A 25,112-nucleotide genomic window follows, 5' to 3' on the forward strand; every position below is an offset into this window, starting at 1 on the left:
ATTCTTCTGATTGGCTGGTCGAGGCTCAAGGATATCCGGTCATCACAGCTAAATGATCGTCGTTCAAATCTCAGCTTCGGTCGTTAAAATGACGCCTTATCGGCGTCGTTAAATCCCGAAAACAAACGAGATCCATTGCAAATATTCCGTGAGAGGGGCGTGTCAATGGATTGAGAGCAAGCGTTAACGTATGAGATGTGTTTGTGTCTTGTTTCTCCGCCCCTTCCGGAAGACTTCAGCCATCCGTAGTTATTTTTTATTTTCTGAGGTGACGTGGAGTCGAACCCCTTCTTCAGGGCTCGTGTGTCAGTGAAAGTACTCGGTGTACCCGGATATGAACGGGATGGATGGAGGACACCGCACCGAGGCTATCCAAGATGTTCACCTGTAAATCTGCACATTGAGCGCCAGTGTACCGGAGCCCGTGGGAGAAAGTCGGGGCCTAGAGTCGAGAGGAATCCGGCGGACAGGTTTAGTCGGATCGGTGGCATCGGAGCAGACGTGACAGCGCTGATAAACCGGTAGAGTAAGTTTTGGCTAACCCCTCCACCGCAGTAATATGAGGGCTGATGTGTCTCTTGTATTAAAACCACAGATTGCATATCAATACCGCTGCTGTTTGTTAGATATAAATTCAAGATGCTCTTCATCAAAGTCCAGCGTCCTTCTACTGAAGCAGTGACACCTTCAAAAACCTGATCTTTCCCTTCCTACTGTAAATTGAGGAAGGGCCTTATTTTGACTTCACTACACTTTAGTGCAAATGGTTTAAAAAATAATGACTATTTGTTGTGGATTTTTAGAGCATGAGTTGATCTCTATGCTCCAGCATTCACCGGACACTGCTCATCACCTGGCTCATACCATCCCCACAGTGAGGAAGCATTAGGACACACTCCTCTGTGGAGTTTATTTAACAGCCACCCAACCTTAAAGTCCTGGTTGACAGAGGCCATGTTGAGTTTGGCTGAGCAAGTTTCTCCAGGGAGAGACCTGGTGATTCCAAGCTTCATCCACTTCATAGACACAGCTGTTCTCCTGGCAGAGTCTTGGTGGCTTTCCTGGTTCTAAGAACAAAAAAATCCCAAGGCCCAGCTGGGATGATAAAGATGAGGGCTATAACCGATGACAGTGAGATAAGTGACGAGTGATCAGCTTTTCAAGCCTTCTCCTAAACTCCAGAGAGAGCTCACCCAAGTCAGCGTGAAGTTGTGTTATTCTGAAACCAGCGGATTTGAGTTTGACCAGTAAATGCATTTGTTATGATTTTAACATAACCATAAGGCTGGCTTGTACTGTATGTGGTAAATGGAAGTATATGGAGCACAGTTTAGGATATAGAATATGATCTACTAGATTTGAATTGAACACAACTGCAGAATACACACTTTGATACGTGTGATGTTCATGCTTCTATGATGCAGCCGTTTTTACTTCATCGTTTTATGTTTGTATATATTTACTTGGCTGTGCGGCTCTTTTGGCACTCACTAACAAACTTTTTTGAAATGGATTTGAGCACTTATCAAACCTATAGATTGTGGATTCTCTGGGCAATTTTTCCAATTTCCTGTTCATAATAGAGTAGCAGTGCTTAACTAATTCCTCTCAAAGAAGCATCCACTGATGAAATGCATTATAATTCATGGTGGTTACACAACGGTAGTTTTTCTCAATTTTCAAACTGACGTTGCATAGAAACTCTTTGTGACTTGACGTAAACGTTGTTGCACATCAGTGCTTTACTAAAGAGAAATTAGTTTCTTTAAATGACGAACTGTCTCATCTCTCCTGCAGGGGTAATGCAGCGCGGAGTCGGACACCTGCAGGGGGGCTGCAAGAAGACGATGGGGCTGCAATGCATCTTGGTCCTGTGCTTGGTCTCAAGCTGCATCGCGGGCTTCAAGCAGGGGGACAACGTGACTATCTATGTCAACAAAGTGGGCCCTTATCATAACCCCCAAGAGACGTATCACTACTACACCCTGCCGGTCTGCAGGCCAGAGAAGGTCAGTCTCAACCCTGTTTCACAGTGTGTTCTGGACAGTTGTCACAAACACATGTCAAATTGTAGTTTTGCCATGTAAACATTGAATAATATAAGCAAAAACACTCTACTTTCATTCGCTTCTGTTAACTTGTTTTCTATGATTTGCTGTCATCAAGATTTAATTCATGGCTCATGGGTGTAATACTGTTACGCACACAAGCCCAACATTACAGTAGTAATTACTTATCATCCACCACTATTTGATATAATACTTCAACAAGGAGAATGCAGAGATATAGTGTGACTATACTCTACGCTGGTTTCACTTTCTACCACACCCTGTATGTTATTGTAATGTTTCTCCCTCAGGTAAACCACAAGTCTCTGAGTCTGGGAGAAGTGTTGGACGGGGACAGAATGGCCGAGTCATTATATCACATCCGCTTCAGAGAGAACGTGGAGAAAAAGACTCTCTGTCAACTCACTCTTTCAGAGAAACAGGTATTGTGTCTTAAGTTTACCAAAGTCTGGGACAGCATTAGTAGACATTGTGTGTCAAGTGATAATACCATTTAATATATGCACTTTTTCAAATCCGGTAATTTTTTTATCCATGCCATGTAGAAAAGCACAAGACATAATTACAGTGACACAACCACAATTAAAACCAACACACGAGCAAAGGACATCAGAGGTATTAGCATTAGGTTGGATGGAATTACAACAATAGAAAATATTGAATTGACCTTATCTCCTTCTTGAGAGCTGATTTGAAAGATTACATTAACCTAACCAGATCAGTTATAGAGGCTTGGTTCTCCCCATCGATGAACCTCATCGGCCTTTTGTAGTGATACTCGGCTGGGGTCGGTGGTCTGGATCCAGGGGATGAAGTGGGTTGGGATTCCTTTTTTCCTCAGTGATATTGAGTGTAGGGTTTAATCAGAACACTGTCTGTTCTCTGTATCCTTGATCATGACGCATGATGTGTGATCCAATGTGTATTCTGTGTGCGTCAGGTGGACCAGCTTCGAGAGGCCATCGAGGAGCTGTACTACTTTGAATTTGTCCTGGATGACATTCCAATCTGGGGTTTTGTGGGATACATTGAAGAGAGTGGCTTTCTGCCTCACAGCCACAAGGTAAACCTGTTGTGATGGTTTGTGAGATATGTGGAGCCGACTGAAACGCGTGAGAGCCATTCTGATCCTGAACCTGTCTCTCTGCCTGCAGGTTGGTTTGTGGACTCACCTCGACTTCAACATCGAGTACAACGGTGACTCGGTGATCTTCGCCAACGTCTCAGTAAAAGACGTCAAACCCGTCCCCCTGGAGGAGGGGACGGGCACAGCAGTCGGTGGCGTTGGTTTGGGCGGAGGCAGCCTGACTGTCACTCACACTTACAGCGTGCACTGGTTCGAGTCCCCTCTGCCTCATGGCCGCAGAGCCGAGCGCCTCCGGGACTACTCGTTCTTCCCCAAAACGCTGGAGATCCACTGGCTGTCCATCATCAACTCGCTGGTGCTGGTGGTGCTGCTGCTGGGCTTCGTCATCATCATCCTCATGCGGGTCCTCAAGAATGATTTTGCAAGGTCAGTTTGCAAAGCAGCCTATATAAGATACAAATTTTATATGAAACTGGATAAAAGGCCAGCTAGAAATACTGCTGGTTACACAAAATAAAGACAGTATCTTCAATATGTGGAAGTGTTTCTTCATAACAAATTTAGCGAATGTAAATGTTAATTCACTCCCAGGTAGCAATTAAAAGGTCTTAATGTTTGATTATCATCTTTTGGACATAAAGATGTGAATCATACATCATTTCTAGTCTTTCCTTTAACTGCCTTTCCTTTTTACACACATATACATTATTTTGCAATATATCCAAAAGCTAAATATGACTGCATGCTGAGTTTTAGCAGATAATTGGTTTTAAATGTAAAACAGAGTATTTTCCTGTCGTCTTTCATGTATTCGGTTTATATAACGTCCCTTTTCCCTTCGCCTGCAGATACAACGTGGAGGAGGAGGGTGGCTGTGATGATCTGGACCAGGGAGACAACGGCTGGAAGATCATTCACACTGACGTCTTCAGGTTTCCCCCTTACAAAAGCCTACTGTGTGCTGTGCTTGGAGTGGGGGCCCAGTTCCTTACCCTGGCTACGGGTGAGTTCACAAACACAGCAACACAAACGCACTCGCACACACACACTGCCCTGATGAATTCCAAAACAGTATCACCACTGCCATTGTTCTTTAAGAAAATCGAGGAGACTCGTTTTCTGAGCACTAGTGACCCGTAGCAACCAGCTTTCTACTCAAACCTGAGAAAGGAAGGCTTACATAGTGTGACACTATACATATGTACAAACTTCAGATGCAAATCCCACCCTAATGTCTCTGCCTCTTTCCAGGGATCATCATCATGGCACTGTTGGGAATGTTCAACGTACACCGCCACGGCGCCATCAACTCGGCAGCTATTGTTCTGTACGCTCTGACCAGCTGTGTGTCGGGCTATGTCTCCTGTAGCTTCTACACGCAGATCAATGGCCAGCGCTGGGTGTGGAACATCATCCTCACTTCGTCTCTCTTTTCTGGTGAGTCTGATGTGAAGGGTTTGTCGCCACGTCCCACTTCGGTTGTTTGTGAACATTGCTTGTGACAATGCAGCACTGCTCAGTTATAGATTTTTCTTTTAGAAGTTTAGGTCAAGGCTATATTTGGCCTCTGGCACAAAATTCTTATTTATTAAATTGTATTTTTGTTATAAAAAGCACTGATATGATGCGTCCTTTTTATCAGCAGATGTTATCAAAACCATGTTGATCTTAAGCCACCTGATCCTTCAACCCAACAGCTCCTCTTTTCCTGACGTGGAGCATCGTGAACTCCATCCACTGGTGGTGCGGCTCCACCCAGGCTCTGCCGGCCTCCACCGTGTTCCTCCTGCTGGGGGCCTGGGTGCTGGTTGGCTTCCCCCTCACAATCATCGGAGGCATTGTGGGGAAAAACCGAGCCGGCAACTTCCAGGCACCCTGCCGCACTCGCAACATCGCCCGACAAATCCCCACACAGCCGTGGTACAAACACACAGCTGTGCACATGGCCATCGGCGGCTTCCTGCCGTTCAGGTGAGCTGGTGTACAATGTTTAGAACTAAGTGATGTTTAGCTGAGCCTGGTGGAGGTAGTAAGGTAATCAAAGGACCTTTGAGGTTTTGTAATATTTTTCATGTAGGCCCAACATGTCCTTAAATCAGTCATCAATGTGCACTTTAAACAATTGAAGTATCTCTCCACCCCATTGGAAAAAAAATTCATCTCACTATTTCTCCTTCATTTCCCCTCAGTGCCATCTCCGTGGAGCTGTACTACATCTTCGCCACCGTTTGGGGCCGAGAGCACTACACCCTCTACGGCATCCTGCTGTGTGTCTACGCCATCCTCCTCTCGGTGGGCGCCTGTATCTCAGTGGCCCTCACCTACTTCCTGCTGTCGGGCGAGGACTACCGGTGGTGGTGGAGGAGCGTGCTCAGCACAGGCTCCACCGGCATCTTCATCTTCGTCTACTCCGTCTTCTACTACCACAACCGGTCGTCTATGAGTGGCCTGGTTCAGAGCACAGAGTTCTTTGGCTACTCTCTGCTCACCGCGCTCGTCTTCTCGCTGATGCTGGGCAGCGTCTCCTTCTGGGCCTCGCTGGCATTTATTAGATACATCTACCATAGCCTCAAGATGGACTAGGCACGAGATGTGCTCACCCACTCGGCTCTGAACAAACATTTCCTCTTAGCCCAACCGGACAATCTTTATTCTCCTCTCTTGATCTGTCACACCCAGAAAAACGCTTGCCTGGTTAAAGGGAGGAGGAACAGGAGCATTTAACCCTTGATTTGAACTATAAGAGATATTGATATTATGGGATGGATGGAAAAATAAAGGGAAAATCATCAGGTGGTTGTGAAATTGACTGAAATTTATAATTTATCGATGCAGTCTAGCATCATCTGCTCTGATGTACTTCATGGTATAAGTACTTGGCAGGATTTAATTATTCTTCATACACAACTCTTACTAGTCGTTTACCCCGACAGACCAAACGAGAGTCTTGCACCTATGCTGTTGTGCACGACATGGTCCCCCCCAGGATAACAGGAACCCTGCCTTGTAGATTTAATAGCGGCTGCTGTACGTTGGTGATGGGAGCAATATTGTCACGTAAGTTTTTATCACCATTGACAGATTTTTGGTTTCTATTGTAAATATTGTCTTTTCAATAAAGTTCTTTGTAATACAAAAATGCCAAACAGGCAACCCTCTGCTGATCATTTAAACGACTATTTAATATGTGCATTAATTTTGGTATAAGTTTTACAGATCCTACTTTTAGCCATTTGTAACTAGGACAGGAATAAATATTGGAAGCACCAGTTATCACAAATATTAAATGTAGTTCTACACTTGAGGTTTACAATTTGGACTAGTTTATTGCATCATGATGCATTTAGCTTAACAATTCCCCTTTTGGATGTAAGCATTGAGCCACTAACGGCAAAGCAACATCAATTTTTTATTCACCAGAAATTAAAGGAAAATAGTAAACCGTATTGCCATTGTGCTCAGAGCAAAACCAGTCAAATGAAGACAAATGTTTCAAGTTGCTGAATTGAACGTATATTTATAGAAGAAAAAAAAGTGTCAAATTTGTTCACATTAGAATTGTATCAGAACATGCCCATAAAGAGTTCAAAAAAAGATAGAAAAAAAAACTATTACAAGAATGTATCCAAACTGGACCCATCTAGCATCACAAAGCGCAAATAACACACCAACATACATTAAATAGTTGCATATAAAAATAAAACCGTAAAATACATTTGAGCAGGAGTCTGAACAAGGAATATGTACACCCAGCCTGTCATAACCACCCCAGTACTTTGCAAATTAGTCACGAAACTTGAAGAGCATGAGGCAAAAATAACTGTCAACATTAAGAGAAGGCTAATGTACATGTGGGACTAAAGGCTGCTGTTTTGCACCATGAGTATTTTCAAGTTTCAGCTGTTGACAGGCTCCTCGTCTTTGGTTTCGAAGCTCGTATTGTGCCCAATGTTGTTTGCGGTGGAAGCGTTGGACGCATTGTGGTTGTACTCGTAATGGTTGATGCTCGGCGGCATGGACCAGCCGGTTGCTGGGGGCCTGGTTGGCATTGCCGTCTGGGAAGAGGCGGCGGACCAGGAGGGGTAGCCAGCAGACCCTTGGGCTCCACCCATAGCAGCCAGGTAGAAGGCCAGGTTCTGTGGAGTCGCCTTCATCATGTGCTGGTTGTAATGCTCCTTGAGTTGGGACTGGGCTTCTCCCAGATACTGAAAGATAAAACCAATTTAGCATTATTGTACGCCAAAAGCTGCATATATGAATTTGCAAATTTCATTTAACACATGAGTTTTTTTCTGATTTAATACAAGTATTCATATTCCTAAGCAAAGTGTATGCATAAAAAACAAGCTCTACTACAAATAATGCGGAGTACTTACGGGTGGGATATGTGGAGGAATGTTGTTGTACATGGTTCCGTGAGCTGGACCATCCTTGTTGAGGGTGTATTGCTCAGACACCCAGCTCGTGTCTTTCTGGTGCCTTTTCAGCTTCACCCTCCGGTTCTGAAACCAAGTCTTCACCTATAAAGGAGATGAAGATGGCCCTAAATGATCAGACGGGTACTTGCATTCAATTGTAATGCATCTGTGACCCAGCAAACTCGTGGACACCTCACCTGTTGGTAAGTCAGGCCTGTCGTTTCTGCCAGGTTCTTCATTTCAGCCGGGGTGAGGTACCTCTGAACCCTGAAGCGCTGGACCAGAGTGTTCATCTGACTCTCTGAGAAGGCTGCCCGCACCTTTCCTTTAGGTTTGGTTACAGCAGGAGGGCTTGGCTTATTAGGGAGAGCTACGGGCACTAGTAGAGGGGTGATGTCCGCGGCGCCATTGTTCCCTGTGGCGGTGAAGATCTCAGGCTCCTCCACAAGAGAGCTGGAAACGTCCTTGCTGGAAATGGGGCTCCCGTCACACTCTTCAAGATCCCTCCTTACCCAAGTAGCAGGGTCTGTCTGGGGCAGACCGCCTTCCCTGCTGCTGCTACTCCTTGAACTCCACGAGTCTGTGAAAAAGGACAAAAGAGATTATGAGGTTAAGTCTTTTGTCAATCGGTTAGCAGGGTTATGAACCACTACAACTTCCACTAATACTACAGACAAGCATGTTTTTAGAACTTCCATTCGGTGTGGTTTGATTGGCTGTGCCTCAGCAATAAGTTCCATTGTAGTCCGATTCGCACACTTGGTCATTTTGATTGCTTTAAAATTGGAATCAACATCTTTGTAGGATTTATTTTTGATCTTCAAATACTGTGATATTGTAGATACATAATCCTCTATATTACTACTGTTGGGACATGGACTGGCTATGCTCATTTTGCGTTGGCGGAGAAATGCGCGCATTCGCAGGCCTCTAGCCTGCCAAAATAGTACCAGCTATATAAGTTTGGTATATTTCAGTATTTTAAAATAATGAAGGCAGAAATTCGTTCTTGGGCAGACCTATGGTGACGGTGGCCATACAGTTTCGGATAATGCTGGGATAACTCTCCCATGGCTGACGTACCTGGTGAGGTGTGAGCATCAGAGTCACTGGTGGAGGGGCTCCCGACCCGCCCGACTCCCTCCGCCCGCGCTTCGTCGTACGCAGACCGGTGCGGCTTGCTGTGGAGCAGGAGGCCCGCCTGGGCGTCACCGAGGGAGACGACCCCGGAGCCCAGGTAATGTCGTTGTCCGCTGGCGGCGAGGTGCTCCGGGCTGACCGGCGGGGACTCCTCCCGGGCTCTGGTTGGGATGGGGGTGTAGTAGGCCTGTGGAACCCCGGCGTTGTAGTTGCTCAGGTCGGTGACTCCGGAGTCGCTCCAGCAGCTCATGTGGTTCCCGTGGTTCTGCTCGGGCCCCGGCTGGTACATGAGGCCGTAGGCATAAGCATGGTAAGACGGGTTGTACTTGTAGCCGATCTGCGTCTTCCAGTCGGTCATGGTCGTTATTTTATCCTCACGAATTGAATGACGTTTAAAAAAGATCGATTTCCGAGGATTGTGGCCAAAACCTTCTCCAATTCAAGCGACACGAAGCAGCGGGACCTTCCGGGCAAACTCACACTCTCGGGCCAATCAGACGTTTAAAGTGGAGCGCTTACCTGGAGCGTGTTTATAGAGGGAAGTGTGGGCGTACACAGGTAGGGAGGTGGCCGTCTGATTTTAACCAATCACGGGGCGGCTGTGAGTCCATTTGATTGGTCATCCAAGTTCAGACGATGGTTTCAACGCTGTTACATGTTTGAGGGGCAAAAAAGGAAGAAAAGTTTTTTTAAATCATACTAAAGTACCTTCTTAATTGTATCACTGAAGTGAGCTTAAACTAAATATAGATAAATACTGGATATCTACTGTATCTTGAGGCCCAGTGTGGAAAAGAAATCCAGGATAAATTGTTAGAAATCTAATTAGATTAGATTAGATTAGATTCAAATTTATTGTCATTGCAATTCAAAGGGCATTTAGTTCAATAATTAAAACTAAAAACTAGTTCAACTTTTTCCCACATTTGCCTGGACGATATGGCCAAAAGTGATGTTACTATAGAAACATTTCAACATCAATAAAGCAATTCACGATATGACAAATACCTGATAAACAACAACACATTTGACAAATCTGAGAAAGGTCAATTATTTGTTTTACCACCTCACTGTGTTTTTGTTACAGTATATTGAATATAATTATAGCCCTTATATCAATATATATTCCACCTTTGTTCGATTGCCATTGATGAAAATTACATCACAATAATTAGTGATCCCACATTCAATAAAATTGTCTGACAGCATTAACAGCACCTGATGAGGAATCTGAGGCTCCACTAGTTACAGCTGTTTTTGTTTTTTCCTTTATTTTTAGGAGTCGTGGGACATGTCAAGTTCATTTTTTGACTCTTTATGGTTTTTAATCGATAAATTCCTTACAGTAATATGACTGTTATCACAGGCAACATTGTCTTTCCTTCACTTCCACACACACACAAAGTTTCTGCTTTAAATTCAGTCGACAATGATCAATGCCGGATTCATAGCTCTGCTCAATTCGTAAATGTTTCTATACTGAGCTTCATAATACAAAATGGCATATATTATACAAGAGCCACATTTTAAACATTGATCCAAGGAACTGGTGACAAATGTATCATTTTTGTCTCGACTATCGTACATACTAGTCATCAATTTATTCTGAGTCTGATTTCATTTTTTATTTGGGGTTATTTTCTCATTGTTATCAAATTAAATGGTCAACATTAACTGTGTTGTCAGCTAACAGGCTCTAGTGTCCAATCCTTGATCATGAGTCTGTTCTATCCCTTACTGACATGATTAATTATGCTTAATTGAGATTCACTCTCTTAAACTAAGAGCATGAATAGTTTAAAAATTCTAAGGCAGTGTGAGCACTTACAGTATTAAGGAGCTGTATGAGGAAACATTTAGCCTCTAATTTAGATCTTCAAAACACTATTTAATGGTTTCATTTCTGCAGTTATGTGCAAAGACAGTAGCTTCAAATCTCAGCAGGCCTCCATCGGGTTCACTGGGTTGAACGTGTTGATGCAGAGATCTTTCCACCCACATTTGCAATCCTTTTCAGAAAGATGAGTTAGATTAGCCTGCACGTTACCATCTTTTCTGCTGTTTGTGTTCAACCCTGCGCGTATTGATGTGGTAATGTTTCAGTTAGTGGTGGCATTATGTGGGAACACTGGCTCTAATGGGCACATTAGCTTTCCTAGTGATCTATGGGTGTGTTTGTCTGATGTCTTACGAGCACGAACATACAGGAGGGGGGTTTCAGGTAGGGCTGAATGGAGGATGGGTATAGAAGTGAGAGAGCGTTTGAGTTGGTATGTGCTGAGAAGACTTAATATTTACCTTTGGTACTGGACTGTATTTTGCAGGGGTATTTGTGCCAGAGAATTTGACAAGGTGTTCTTCTCTCACGGTTACAAGGAACTTTATATCAGTAAAAATAAAATGCCAACAATTAAAAGCAATTTGAGGATCACACTACCCACATAAGAACATGTTGCAATAGTGTAACTTACATTGTATTTTATTTTTTGGATTATTTGTATATCTGTGATGTTTGTGTACCGTCATGGCAAGAACCATAGAAAATAAACACACAATGTTTACCCTTGTATAGTAAAAAGTGAAAATCTTTCGGGGGTACACCTGAAAATCAATGCTGGATCTGGCATTTCTCTGAAAACGGATTTGTCTTCTTTGGCATTCCTTTCTTCTGCGGGCTGAGAGCAGATCACTCAGTTCAGATGTGTTTTCACGTCTAATGGGTGTGTGTTTTGTGAAGAGTGAGGCTATCAGTCTCTCGTTTGTTGTCTTGTTGCTTGCAAATGACCTTTCAAAAGGCTCCCCTCTCCAAACAGACCATTGAGGTCCCACCCTTCCCCAGTTAACCTTGACCTGCTACAATGCCTTGCTTCACTGTGTGACAGGCATGAAGTATTTCGATTTAAATGAGAGGACGTTTTAATCAGGTGGTAAATAGCAGTAACACAATGGAAAGATACAAGAAGAACAGGTTTGTTTACACTGTCATGGATCTGCTATTTCAATTACGATTCAGTATTATGGTGCACTATATTACATGTGCATTTCAAAAACCCATCCTTCCTTATACAGGTCAGAATCCTTTTGCTCACATTATGTTATGTTGCAACCTTATGTTTATATTGTTTGATTAAATTACACCTTAAAAATATACAGTCAATATCTAATATGAAATAGCTTAAAATGATTTTAGAAATCTTTCACATTAATTAAAAAGGAAAAACTGAGATATCTCATTTCACTCCTAGTAACTGCATTTTAATCACATGTTGCAGTGAAGTATATACACAGACGTTTTACAAATCAATACCAACCGATTTACCTGATGTCAGCCTACTTCAAATCCATATACTCAGATATGTACGAGAAAGAACTGTAAAAATTAAGTTTTCAATACATGCTAAACATAAAATGTTTTATTTGGTATGCCTTAACTAAATCAAGTAAAGTAAAGTAAAGTAGGTAATAAATGAAAAACTCTATAGACATATGTTGTTCCAGCCTCTGAAATGTGAGCACATCACCTTGGACCATTACATATTGTGACAGATAGACAGCTAGATAGATAGACAGATATATATATATATATATATATATATATATATATAGATAGATAGATAGATAGATAGATAGATAGATAGATAGATAGATAGATAGATAGAGTTAAACATTATTATATGTAATTAAAGAACATATAATTCAGAGATCCCATTGAACACATTTTCAGTATCACCAACTATAACAACTTTGCTTTTTGTAATTTGAATTTAGGGATGCTTAAAAAATTAATTTAGCTTTGACCTCCTGTCCAGCTGAGGGCGCTGTTTATTGCCACCCGACTGAAGACCCGCAGATCACTTTTACTTATCCCACGAGTGACTCGCGTCTGCCTCTGTCCCTCGTGTCGGCTCTACACGAGCATCTCGTGTCTGTCAGCTTCACCTCATCGGCCCCTCAGCTCCACGACACGTCTGACTCTCCAAGAAGTTTACAAAGTGCAGGTTAACTCGGCTGATCGCGGCCGAACCGAGCCACACAGAGGCCGTGTTTACATGTGGGGCGGACACCAGCGAGTCAGCCAACACAGTGACACTTAGTCCAGGTGGATCAGAACCAGCAGGTGAACGGAGGCGAAACATCTGAAGCGAACAACATGACACAAGAACTGGAGCAGATTCTGTTGCAGCTGACACAGCCGGACAATGCCGTCATCCAGCAGGTGACGCCCCACGCAACTTTATTCAAGTTAACATCAGTGTGAGAAGTTAGCTAGCTAACTAACCCAGCTGAGTTAATGCTTGCAAACTGTAAAACACCCTGCTCATGGTGTTTAGCAGCTTCAGCTCTCAGTGCAGTAACTCATCATAAAGATGGAGAGTTAAGGCTGAGCCATGTGTTGCTGCAGCTATGTGACTGTGGCAGGAAGCCAGACTTGGTGAGATCACCCTTTCTTTTGTCCACTGTCAGGCCACAGCCCAGCTGAAGCAGGCTTTCAAAGATCCAGCCATTGTCCCAGCCCTGTGTGCTGTCATGACCGGCTCCCAGAACCCTGAGGTACTTAAAGTGTTTGCAAATGAAAAGTGAAAATCTAAGCATCATCTCCAGAAGGACAGATGAGTGACAGGTGTCAGCTCCTGTCTCTGTGTCTAACTATGTACAGAAACCAGCTCAAATCTCTTTGTTTGACGTCTTAGGTCCGTCAGTCAGCTGCAGTGATGCTGAGGCTGCGAGTGAAGAAACACTGGAGCAAGATCAGCCCGGGCGACAGAGAGAGGTGCGGCCGTAACTTTTTCAATGAAGACTTTAACACCGTTTGTTGAGTTGAAATGAAGTTGAACATAATTTGTAATCGGTGACATTTGCTCTGCTCTGACAGCCTCAAGCTGGTGGTGCTACAGGCCTTCGTGCAGGAAACAGAGTAAGTTATTCAGTCTTTACACTCATAGTTTATTATATCTGAATGCTCATGATGTACATGCACTTTAAACACTCTGCACTATTATGTGTATTGTCTCGTGTCATTATTCTGATTCTGAATTTCCCTTGTTTAATGTGTCTAAGGTGACATTGTCTAGACACACAGAGGATACAGTTGTTACCTAAAGCTTGAAAGCACGTTAATGATTGGATAAGTCCGGAGTCATGTCTGTGTATCTTTGTTCCGCAGACACACGGTGCAGCACTCGCTCTCCCAGCTCTGCGCAGTGATGGTCAAACACGAGACCCCGGACCGCTGGCCTGCTCTGCTGCAGTTCCTCAATCAGTCCACCAAGAGCAGCAACCTTCACGAGAGACAGGTACAGGGAGTCGAGCCCATTTGTGGCGTTGTGTCAGCCGTCTTTTTCCTCCCAACTATTTTGATCTGGCGCTCAGGTCGTCTAGCGTAACATGGATTGAGCCTGAGGCAAGAAGAGTCTGTGGAAACTGTTCTGTTCGTGTGTCCTCTTCCTCTTTGCCGTTTTCTGGCAGTGTGGTTGCATTTTTAAGACTGAAAACACTGAATCACTCTGCATCAAGTGCAAGTATGAAATGCAGTGGTGACGTGTTGATGGCACAGTCGGGAGCACAATGACCAAACCATCAAGCAACACTACAGCTTTAGATTCCGTGTGAAATATTTATAAGAAGTCCGACTGGTGTTGTGTTTGTCAATAAAATCCCATCTCCTGTGTCCCGACAGGTTGGCCTCCTGCTGCTGAACAAGGTGATGGACTCCAACCCGGAGTCTTTCAAGCCCCACTACTGCCAGCTGCTGCAGCTGTTCAGTGCCGTGCTGCAGGACCACAGCAACCCGACCGCCCTGTACTACTGCATCCTCACCCTCACCGCCATAACTGCATACACCGGCTCAGAGGAGATGGTGGGGCAGCCTCGTTGATTTCCACTCTATATCTTGCCAGTACAGCTTCATATAAACAATAGACAAACCATTAGTGACAAACCGTAATCAAAGGCCTAAACTGTATCGTACTTTAGGTCCTTTTGAAGAAAGGTTTCAATGTCTGAAGTTACATTTGATTGCTCCACAGCACCTGATGCGGTCGATCATCCCAAGTCTGATTGCGGCCCTGAAAATCCTCATCAAGGCCGATCAGGTAAATTGCGATATGTAAAAAACATTAGATCACTGCTGCTGTTTCTGCTGTAGGTCAAGTGTACTAAAGATTATGGATAAATCCGACCTGCTCCTTCATTGTGTTTCTCTTTGTCTGACAGGACCAGGCCAGCGAGGCCATGGAGGTGTTCAATGAGCTCATGGAGAGCGAGGTGTCCGTCATCGTCCCTCACATTGCCGACATGATCCGCTTCTGGTTGGAGGTAGGAGCAAATTGTCTGTATTGTATCTGTCCTCTGCAATTTTGTATTCTCAACTTGTTACGGTAGCTTACATGTAATGTTCGTAATCTGAATTTCACCGTGTGTGTTTGTGTTTGTGTGTTTGTGTCAGGTGGGCAGTGACACCACACTGAGTAACTCTTTGCGGGTGAAAGGTCTCTCCTGCGTCACCTTCCTCATCAAGTTGAAGAGCAAGGTAAAGTCGCTCCTTGGCCACTATAAATAAATAAATGACTAAATATTTTGGGATGAACATAAGGTGCCACCTGCTGCTCAGAACAAGCTCCATAATTCACATCATTCACCTTGTCCTCTACTTCACAGACTGTGCTGAAGCAGAAACTGCTGAACCCCTGCCTGCAGGCCATCTTCCCCATCCTCGTTGCAGCCCCACCGCCCGGGGAGCACGACCCAGAGGACGACGAGAACGACAACGGAGACACGGACAATGACAATCCCAAACATTGCGCTGCACAGGTGGGGAGAGGTTTATGAGTGGGGTTGATTTACAAAATCCACGCGTGTACTTCCAAATAAGATTGAACTTGTTCATTTGCTTTTGAACATCCAGATCATTGACACAATGGCGCTCCACATGCCTCCAGAGAAACTGTTCCAACAACTGGTAAGTTAACTCCCACGCTCCTTCATGATGTCATCAAATTGGGTCTTTTGTTATCATATTGATTGAGAGACTCTTAGCGGCTGAGGTTACATCTTGAACATTGAAGATCTTTTTGTTGTTGGATGCAGATTTAAGCCCTGTGTGTTGTATCTTGTGTTTCAGATGCCCTTCATTCAGTCCTGTCTCGCCAGTGATAACCCCTATCAGAAGAAGGGGGGTCTATTGTGCCTTGCAGTACTGGCTGAAGGATGCGCTGACCACATACGCACCAAGTATGTTTATCTGGCATAAATTGATTTATTTATTTAACTTTGAGGATCCATAATGTCTGTTGGCAAATGAAAATAACTAATTTGTCATCAGTCACTGAGATTTGAGTATTAACCCCTCTGTGTGTGTGTGTACCTGTGTTAGGCTGTTGTCACCAATGCTGCAGGCCGTGTGTCAGAGTCTCTCTGACAGTAATCAAGTGGTGCGCTGTGCCGGCCTCTTTGCCCTGGGACAGTTCTCTGAACACTTACAGGTGAGTCAGAACAGACATCATCATTTAGAAGTGCATATCCTGCATTCTATGCGTACATCTGATTAAAAAGTAAAACCCTTTGATATTGTTGTCTAATTGCCCCCATTCGCAAATACAAATTTTCTAAATTAAGTTACCTCCTATTTTTCTCAAACTGTACACAGCAAAATTGTTCATCAGAATTGTTGACCAACTTGTGTGTGTGCTCAGACATTTTCTAGTTTTTATTCCATGTGAATGTCAACACTGTTAAATGTTTTGATTATGTCAGGGGGATTGTGTATGGCGGAAGTTGCAGATCTGCTTACCTAATATAATAATACTAATGTCGGGACACCCCTGCAAAATACTATTCATTTCTAAGTTTCCGGTTATAAACTTTTTTCCCACCTCTTCCTCTTCACAGCCTGAAGTGAGTAAGTTCTGTTCGGAGTTGATGCCTTTGCTTTTGGGATACCTCTCCTCCTTGAACCAGGCCAAGGTCGGCCACGTCACCAAGGCCTTTTACGCCCTCGAGAACTTCATGGAGAACTTAGGTAAGCTAAAGGTTTATATGCCCGATCCAGAAGAACCTGCACATCTTGTCCAGTAAAACAACTTAAAGCTAATCAGAAAACTGCACAGCTACCTGCTCTTTAATTTTTCTCTCTAAATAGGGTCAGATATTGAACCGTACCTGCCCACTCTGATGGAGACCATGTTGTCCGCCCTCAACAACACTGATAACCTCAAGATAAGGGAGCTCGCTGTGTCAGCCATCGGCGCCATAGGTAAGAGGTCTAAGTTCAAGGTTAACACCATGTCACTTTGATAGTGTTCAGTTTCCTCCCTAATTCAAGCACACACATAAAAAAACGATTGTCACAGTTAACAGGACAGAATCACTTTGCAAGCGTATGGGTTCATTTTACTAAAGTATTTACTATTTGTTGGTTGATAGAGACGGCAGGTTTACATCTCAGCCAAACAATATTCCAGTTCAACGCTGGTTAAAAGGCTGATAATTACTTGAATCACTTTCTTCTCAGCCAATGCCGCCAAAGAGCTGCTGGTTCCATACTTCCCTCCTGTAATTGAGAACCTTAAGGGATTCCTGACCACCACCACGGAAGAAATGAGGTCCCTACAAACTCAGTCTCTGGGTAGGTACTGCATCTGCCTCAACAACACCCTGAGTGCATGTAGCCTGGATGACTGGATGTTGACTGTGTTGTGTTGTTGCTCTCAGACACTCTGTCTGTGTTGGCTCGTACCATTGGCAAAGATGTCTTCAGTCCTCTTGCTGCAGAGTGTATTCAGCTGGGCCTCAACCTCACGGACACCATTGATGACCCGGATCTCAGACGCTGCACGTATGTAGCGAGATTATTTCCTGAATAAATATTGTTTCCTTCCTGCCACAACTGTTTTGGTGCTTTTTCTGTTACATAGAAATAATGTTATATGCTTCTCTATCCCTCTTTTAGGTACGGTCTATATTCTGCTGTATCCACAGTCAGCCCTGAATGCCTGACTCCTCACCTTACTGCCATTACCACAGTCATGCTGCTCGCCCTCAAGTCTAATGAAGGCATCACGGTAAAAACGATATATTGTAATTGCGGCTCCTCAACGATATGAGTACAATACAGCGTTTGACTTTTCTCCATCATGTCTCCTCAGGCTCACCTCGAGGAGGACAAGACGTTCGTGCTCCTGGATGATGAGGACAATGATGACGACAAAGAAGATGAAGAAAAAGATGTATCTGATTTTACAGAAGATGACACAGAGGCAGATATCAATGATATTGCAGGGTAAAAGTCTCACACACGTACACACGTGCACTCGTATGTATACAGAGTGAAGGTTTTCACACAATTTTAGTTTTTCAGGCTTCGTGGCAACATATTCGGATTAGAATGAAAATATAGTCGCAAGCATACAGATATGGATTAAGGGGAGAGCTGTTCACTGGTTTAATCAAAGTTCAGAGAAGCTTGACTCGGTACGCAGAGCCTCAAGTCCCAGGTCACCTGTTTATTTAAAGTTAATTAATATTGAACGTATTGTGTTTCCAAATTGCACCAAGTTCGACACTGCACTTCCTTCGGCGTGAAGCCAATAAGAGGAATGGTTTCAGGATAAGTCAGCCACAGTCAGAGATTTCTGGAATATATATACATGCATACAGTATATCTCCACCCGACATCTTCTGCTATCGACCCATCTGACACCACGTTTCTCCATCTCTCAGGTTCAGTGTTGAGAATGCTTACATCGATGAGAAGGAGGACGCCTGTGACGCACTGGGAGAGATCGCCTTCAACACAGGGTAAGATCTTTACCACAGTTTCACACATTTGAACATCCTTTATATTATATTTACTGCCACTCACTCATTTTATTGTAATATTCATGTAGGCAAATTAATGGTCCTAACTGCAGACTCATAGGTTTAATTTAATTTTCTAATTAGTCATATCTTCAACAAAAGCCTGTATATTAATGTCGGTAAGTAGATCTGAACTTGTTGTGCTTTCCTCTGACAGAGCTGCCTTTCAAGCTTTCCTGGAGTCGAGCTTCCAGCAGGTTTACGAGATGAGAGATGTAAGTCATTGGTCCAACCTTCCCTCTTTGTCTGATGGTCTGTGCCGGGAACTTTGTGGTCGGTATATTTGTGTTTACATCGTGTCTGGGTTTAAATGGATTTGGCCGAATTCAGACTTTCAAGTTCTGATATTGCAACATGTTGTCAGTTATTAAACTGACCTCTAAAAGATATATAATATGACTTCTCTGAATTGCTTATCTGTTATTTATTTATAGTCTCTGGTTAATTGGGAAATTTGCAAAATACAAAATATTAGTCAATGTGCTAACAAAGAGGAGGCAGGGCTTTTAACCTTTAGTGCAGCCGGCCGCTAGAGGACAATCAAGACCCTTTGGCGTCACTTCGGGGAGCTGTCTTCTCCTCTGTTATATACAATCGAGTAACACTTTCCACGTTGCTGTAACTTGATGCTTTTCTATGCTCCCTCACTCCTCTACCTCCCTAGTTTCCCCATGAGGACGTCCGCAGGGCAGCATTTGGAGCCATGGGCCAGTTCTGTCGAGCTCAGCACAAAGCGTGGAAGGAGAGTCCCACTGAGGCCAACCACCAGGGTAAAGCTCTACTCTCAGGAACTCTGAACTGCCGATATTATTATTAGGAAACGCAGAAATGTGCAGAGCTGCAAACATTAACGTGGAGGTCAGCTAACTTAAAGATTTACTTATTTTCTAAAACTGTCCAACAGGTATGAATGTATTCACCTTCAGCTTATCTGAACTGTATTTCTTTGCTTAGCCCTTCTGAAGTTGCTGGACTTGGTGCTGCCTTGTCTTCTGGAAACGGTCCGGACAGAGCAGGAGCGCCCGGTTGTGATGGCGGTCCTGGAAACCATGAACAACCTTATGAAGACCTGCAAGGAGGAGGTTTTCAGAAATCCTTCACGCCTAAAGGAGATCAGCAACATCATCCGCGATGTGCTGAAGAAGAAGGTGAGAGACTAAAGGGGATCAGGAGATGATGTCATCTGCAGTAGCTAGTTCTGCTTCTAACCCTCTGCTGTTGTTCCCTCTTTTCTGCCTGTCTGTCCAGATGGTTTGTCAGGACGGGGGTGCTGATGAAGCTGATGACGAGGAACAACAGGTCAAACACCTCCTCAGTGCTTATGAAAATTTCAGTCCATATTTGCACGTCATACACAAGTGATTGTTGTCATGTTATAGTAGATAAGTAGTATTGTTATATAAGGTAGTGTCAGAATTATATTCACATCAAATCTACATGATAACGCACAAAATGTCTGTGGAAACATTTAGAAAAATGGCAGGAACCATTTCAATTTGATCCGTCTCTCGGGGTGCATGGTGTTTTGTAACCAGATCCCTGCCGTAACAACTCTGCGTGCTCTTTGTTGCAGGCGGAGTATGACGGCATGCTACAGGAGTTTGCCGGGGAGGGGATTCCCCTAGTTGCCGCTTCTGTCCCTGCAGACATCTTCGCCCCGTTCCTCAATGACCTGCTGCCTCTGATCATGAGCAAAGCTGTGAGTCTGGACGCCCAGACGACTTTTAGAATCAGAATACTCTAACACAGTTTTTTCCGGTTTTGGTCAGCGGCGGACTGATTCTGTTCTTGTTCAACAGAAATCCTCGTGCACGGTGGCAGAACGCTCCTTCTCCTTGGGCACTATTGGAGAAATCCTGGAGTCCCTTGCGGGCGTAGCTGGGGGTAGGGGGTTGGCGGGCCGGCTGTCCAACCGGCTGCTGCCTGTGCTGGTAGCTGGAGTGAGGGACAGTGACGCAGAGGTTCGCAACAACAGCGTGTTTGGCCTGGGATGTCTGGCCCAGGCAGCTGGACCCATCGTTGTAACGTATCCTTTCCCCCCGTTGGCCCTTCAATTTGGAGTTAGTTGTGTAATAATCGTTTTCTAAGGGGTTTCCTTAGCAAAGTGTGCACCAGAGATTTTCCGATGATGCTGTCGGTGTTTTCCAACATGCTGACCAAAGAGTCCGACCTCAGGGTGATCGACAACCTGTGTGCTGCCCTCTGCAGGATGATCATGAGTAATATAGAAGCTGTTCCTCTGGAGCAGGTACAGCTACAATTTACACCTCTCATTCAAGATGTTGCTATCTCTACTAGTGAGCAGAACATTCAGCTAACAACAGAAGTGTGTTTGTTGTTGAGTGAAATCAGCTGTTGTGCTGTGTCAAAGGTGGTTCCAGCTCTGGTGGATCGTCTGCCCCTCAAAGAGGACCTGGAGGAGAACAAGACGGTGTTCAGCTGCCTGGCCATGCTCTACACACACAGTCCTGATCTGGTACAGTACACAGCTCATTAACATTCCCTATTAACATCCCAAGTGCAGAGAGAGTGTGTTTGTGTTGAGATTGTGACTCTACTGGGAAGCTTGATATACGAAAATATACTGTCTCTGTATGCATGTGGTCTGGAAGCGTTTTTCCCTGAAAAATTTGGGAAGTTGCAGAGATGTACAAATAGACACTGAAGGAAACATGTGCAATGTATCTACAAGCAGATACTTGGATCTCAGAGCAAACATCACATGCTTGGATAACACTTCAGTCTGGTAGTGAAATGGTGTCTTTTGATCTCACATGTTTCTTGCATTTTTAATTAGTTTCAGTAAGTTGAACTTGGTCGAATTGAGTTTTCTCACCTCAGAGCCTTTTACAAATAAGCAACAGAAATATACCACACAGCTTTCTGTTTACAGGGAGTATACTCAACCAATGGGTGGGTGTTAGGAGGATATGTCACATCTGATCAGAGGTGGGACCAAGTCATTTTTTTGCAAGTCCCAAGTAAGTCTCGAGTCTTTGCCCTCAAGTCCCGAGTCAAGTCCCAAGTCAAGACAGGCAAGTCCCGAGTCAAGTCCAAAGTCAAGACTGACAAGTCTCAAGTCAAGTCCAAGTCCTGCAGTTTGAGTTTCGAGTCTTTTCGAGTCCTTTTGATCACTGAGTAATAATATATTTACACAGATCATGTATGCTTTTAAAATCTGTATTTATTTATTTATTAAAACAAGTGCAATTGAAATTACAGAAAAAAATTGTGCCAACATTGCACTTCCCTATTGCACCAGTCATTTTTAACATTTAACTCATATTTTGCAAGAATATTCTTCATTTTAAACCACTCCTACAGAATGAACACATTTGAAAAAACAAGTGCAACTGTAATTATTTGTACAAAAGTGCTAACATTGTATTTTGCATTTTAACTAGTTCCACAGCAGTTTCTGTCCTGTCCTGTGTTTATCTCATCTCATTTATCTCACCTCATATTGTCTGTGTGTGTGTGTACATGTGAGAAACATAACAAATACATGAACATGAACATTTCTGTCTTGTCCTGTGTTTATCTCATCTCATTTATCTTACCTCATATTGTCTGTGTGTGTGTGTACATGTGAGAAACATAACAAATACATGAACATGAACATTTCTGTCCTGTCCTGTGTTTATCTCATCTCATTTATCTTACCTCATATTGTCTGTGTGTGTGTGTACATGTGAGAAACATAACAAATACTTGAACATAACAATGAACAGGGTTGTGCTTTTTATATGTCAGGGCCCTATGCTGAATTGCATTTGCAAAAGACCAAATTGGCCAAAAGTCTGTCAGTCATTTGTGCACGATGTGGACGTAGTATGATTCCACCCAGTGCCGCTGCGAGCCATTTTGGTGCCCTAAGCATAACTCCTCTATGATTACATTAAATAATCATCAATAACTACAAACAAGAATAGTCAATCTTCTTTAACTTTTTTTGAGCAATTTAATATATCTCTTGTTCTGCCTTTTTTGTGATATACATGGCTAAAAGGTACCTAATATTTCTATACTGAAATAATATCGGCATTATAATTGTAAGCTAATTTATTTAATGACGTTATTGTTGAGGGTTGATTTGTATTTCCGGTTTTAAGTGGGTTGTTGGTAGTGACTCTTATTTTGAAAGGGGGTTTTAAAGGAAGTGGGTGCTGTGATGAGTGAAGTTGTAAAATGAACGGAGAATAAACGGGTGTGCTGTCCCGAGCGCATGACCTGCTCTCGTGTCCTTTGTCGGCTGAAGCCGGACTTATGATACAACCAAACGCTCGGCTACATAATTATAATAACTATGATCATTTTTCAGTTGCTTTTTTTTGGTGCCCCCTCAGGACTTGGTGCCCGACGCATAGCGCGTAGTGCGCGTTTTGGGAGCTGCACACACAGACGCACACAAACACGATGACAGATACAGAGCGCTCCTTAATAACATACTTTTTAATCTTTGTGTTTTGGGGAAAGGAGCAAGTCTTATCAAGTCAAACGGCTCAAGTCCAAGTGAAGTCACGAGTCATTGATTTTGAAGTCCAAGTCGAGTTGCAAGTCTCTTTACATTTTGTCAAGTCGAGTCTAAAGTCATCAAATTCATGACTCGAGTCTGACTCGAGTCCAAGTCATGTGACTCGAGTCCACACCTCTGCATCTGATGACTCTTGTTTTGATTTTTGTCTTTTTCTTTTCAGGTTGTGAAGTTAATGAAGCCCATAGTTGCTGCATCCAGTGATGTGTTGGGCAACAAGGAAATTAATGAAGGTGAATATTGTTGCCTAAAATTTAGAATCAGGCTGCAAGATATGAAGCGTGGAAACTGAACAGACTGCAAGAAAGCAAATCTAGTTTATTTTTAATTTTTACCCTTATTGAAATCAACAGTCAACTATCTGCTGGTTTTTTAGCTGCTTTCACACCAGACTTTTTACTGACTTGGAAAGACAGGGCCATTCGAGACCCTTTGGCGATAAAACCCGACACAGAAATTCTCAAAGAAGCTGCAGGGACGGCAAGAGACTCTCATTTACAACCAAATTGGATACATATATGTGACTGAGGTATCATAGAAACAAAGGCTTATGTAATGGCAGACTCAAAGGAACTTAAAAAGCAATGCCACCAGGTCATGGACATGATGGCCAGTGTCGCAAGGACACACAAAATGTGGTTTTACTCTAAATTGTACTTCATGTCCTGCATTCAGACCCAGTTTTCCTGACTTATTTTAGTTTTAGTTCACGTCTGAAAACAAGCTTGTTTCTCTCGTCCACAGAAACCCAGAACAACGTGGCCTTGCTGATGAGGGAATTTGCCAAGCGCCACTTGGCAGACTTCCAGTTAGCTGTGATCCCTCTCGCTGGGGAGCAACAGGCCAAACTCAGCGCCGCCATCTCTGCAGCGTAGCCGACGGGGGGGCCAGCCAAGAAACACTTTTATACTGGAGGTGGAAAATGGGACTGATATTGCATAGGTTCCCTAAAGCCGATCTAAGTACAGCACTTCAGATATCGACAGTAACTACTATTACCTTCAGGAGTTCTCCCCTGGAGTATGAACCATTTATTTATTTACTTATTTGCATGCCCTTTTTGAACTTTGGTTATTTTTAAGACTCCCTCTTTACCATCCTTTGGTTACATTTGTATTTAGTTTCCTTGTCATTCCTGCAAAGCACTACTCAGAACTGCTACTGTTCCCTTGTTGCTGCTGTTCACACAGATCTCTGGCTTTGCTCCAAATGTGTAGCAATAAATTTGAGCTCCTGTTAAATATAATATTTCATTCCCAGCTATAATCTGTAGTCAGCGGCTGCATGGATTCTCCACTTGTTCTGCTTTACTCTTATGAAGGGATTCATCTAATGGCTCAACATCTCAGATGTGTGCTCCTGTGAAAGAGCTCTAAAGACATTTGAACTAAGCGATAACAATTGTTGTAATTATTGAACTGATTTCTATACCTTCAGTAAACTATTAAAGGTGAGCAACTCAACCTGTGACCATGTTGGGCAGGAAAGGTGTTCAGGTGATCGGAATTCACACTCGTCTCTCAGAAATGCCTTACAAGAAATTTCTCACACGTTCACTGGGACTTAAACATAAACTGATGTAGCACTTGTGGTCAAAGGTCAAGGTCACTGTAACGTCAACAAACCAAGTTCTCGACCTTTACTCAAGAATCCTCTGTAATTACAAAAAGAATTTCACACAGATGTTTTAACATCTGTGTGAAAGAGGATAACATGTCGATGGATGATGTGTTGCATCCCAAAGGTCAAAGGTCAACTTCACGTTGACGCACAGTGACCTCACAGCATTTCACATCAGGTCAGAGTTTGTGGTTTGGGATAAGATGTGAATTTAATTGGATTGAGGTTAGGCAAGAATTGGTCATGGTTAAGGGGATTTATACGATTTCGGTCGGTCTGAAAAATGAAGATGCAAAAACACATATCGTGAGCTGGATAGACATGATTGGCCAGTGGAGTAATGCAAGTGGGAGGTGACAAATCTACTTTACAAACAAAACTATACAAAA

General features: G+C 43.4%; 3 protein-coding genes across 4 annotated transcripts; 2 read left to right on the forward strand and 1 right to left on the reverse strand.

The window, feature by feature from the left end:
* Positions 1-22: 22 nt before the first annotated feature.
* Positions 23-6,295, forward strand: tm9sf1 (transmembrane 9 superfamily member 1). 2 transcript variants are annotated; one of them, XM_062379515.1, is made up of 9 exons: positions 23-526; positions 1,798-2,009; positions 2,360-2,491; positions 3,010-3,132; positions 3,224-3,582; positions 4,005-4,159; positions 4,408-4,593; positions 4,854-5,127; positions 5,346-6,295. In XM_062379515.1, the coding sequence occupies exons 2-9, from the start codon at positions 1,803-1,805 to the stop codon at positions 5,737-5,739; spliced, it is 1,830 nt and encodes a 609-aa protein (XP_062235499.1). In that variant the 5' UTR covers positions 23-526; positions 1,798-1,802; the 3' UTR covers positions 5,740-6,295. The 2 variants fall into 2 exon arrangements, with proteins under 2 accessions (XP_062235499.1, XP_062235500.1); XM_062379516.1 differs by having other exon boundaries at positions 23-521.
* A 362-nt stretch (positions 6,296-6,657) lies between these two features.
* On the reverse strand, positions 6,658-9,201 carry nanog (nanog homeobox). Its single transcript, XM_062379517.1, has 4 exons — positions 8,658-9,201; positions 7,772-8,154; positions 7,533-7,676; positions 6,658-7,361 (listed from the first exon to the last, which is right to left on the reverse strand). The coding sequence occupies exons 1-4, from the start codon at positions 9,070-9,072 to the stop codon at positions 7,053-7,055; spliced, it is 1,251 nt and encodes a 416-aa protein (XP_062235501.1). The 5' UTR covers positions 9,073-9,201; the 3' UTR covers positions 6,658-7,052.
* A 3,386-nt stretch (positions 9,202-12,587) lies between these two features.
* On the forward strand, positions 12,588-24,609 carry ipo4 (importin 4). Its single transcript, XM_062379546.1, has 30 exons — positions 12,588-12,930; positions 13,179-13,265; positions 13,406-13,485; positions 13,588-13,629; positions 13,879-14,008; positions 14,392-14,571; positions 14,741-14,806; positions 14,928-15,029; positions 15,160-15,243; positions 15,372-15,524; positions 15,619-15,672; positions 15,835-15,944; positions 16,087-16,195; positions 16,602-16,731; positions 16,852-16,965; positions 17,224-17,337; positions 17,424-17,547; positions 17,662-17,773; positions 17,858-17,991; positions 18,432-18,509; positions 18,727-18,784; positions 19,234-19,339; positions 19,524-19,717; positions 19,818-19,868; positions 20,143-20,268; positions 20,369-20,595; positions 20,685-20,817; positions 20,941-21,045; positions 23,267-23,336; positions 23,848-24,609. The coding sequence occupies exons 1-30, from the start codon at positions 12,865-12,867 to the stop codon at positions 23,976-23,978; spliced, it is 3,270 nt and encodes a 1,089-aa protein (XP_062235530.1). The 5' UTR covers positions 12,588-12,864; the 3' UTR covers positions 23,979-24,609.
* Positions 24,610-25,112: the final 503 nt, after the last annotated feature.

Source organism: Platichthys flesus, chromosome 21, assembly GCF_949316205.1.
Source record: "Platichthys flesus chromosome 21, fPlaFle2.1, whole genome shotgun sequence".
Taxonomy (NCBI): domain Eukaryota; kingdom Metazoa; phylum Chordata; class Actinopteri; order Pleuronectiformes; family Pleuronectidae; genus Platichthys; species Platichthys flesus.

Bases quoted from the DNA above. Each gene is read 5' to 3' on its own strand.
- tm9sf1 (XM_062379515.1), top strand. From the start codon at position 1,803: ATGCAGCGCGGAGTCGGACACCTGCAGGGGGGCTGCAAGAAGACGATG. The intron at 2,010-2,359 runs GTCAGTCTCAAC...TTTCTCCCTCAG, and splicing joins CGGTCTGCAGGCCAGAGAAG to GTAAACCACAAGTCTCTGAG. The intron at 2,492-3,009 runs GTATTGTGTCTT...TGTGTGCGTCAG, and splicing joins TCACTCTTTCAGAGAAACAG to GTGGACCAGCTTCGAGAGGC.
- nanog (XM_062379517.1), bottom strand. From the start codon at position 9,072: ATGACCGACTGGAAGACGCAGATCGGCTACAAGTACAACCCGTCTTAC. The intron at 7,677-7,771 runs GTGAGGTGTCCA...TCTCCTTTATAG, and splicing joins CAGGCCTGACTTACCAACAG to GTGAAGACTTGGTTTCAGAA. The intron at 7,362-7,532 runs GTAAGTACTCCG...TTTATCTTTCAG, and splicing joins TTCCTCCACATATCCCACCC to TATCTGGGAGAAGCCCAGTC.
- ipo4 (XM_062379546.1), top strand. From the start codon at position 12,865: ATGACACAAGAACTGGAGCAGATTCTGTTGCAGCTGACACAGCCGGAC. The intron at 14,572-14,740 runs GTGGGGCAGCCT...ATTGCTCCACAG, and splicing joins ACACCGGCTCAGAGGAGATG to CACCTGATGCGGTCGATCAT. The intron at 15,673-15,834 runs GTAAGTTAACTC...CTTGTGTTTCAG, and splicing joins AGAAACTGTTCCAACAACTG to ATGCCCTTCATTCAGTCCTG.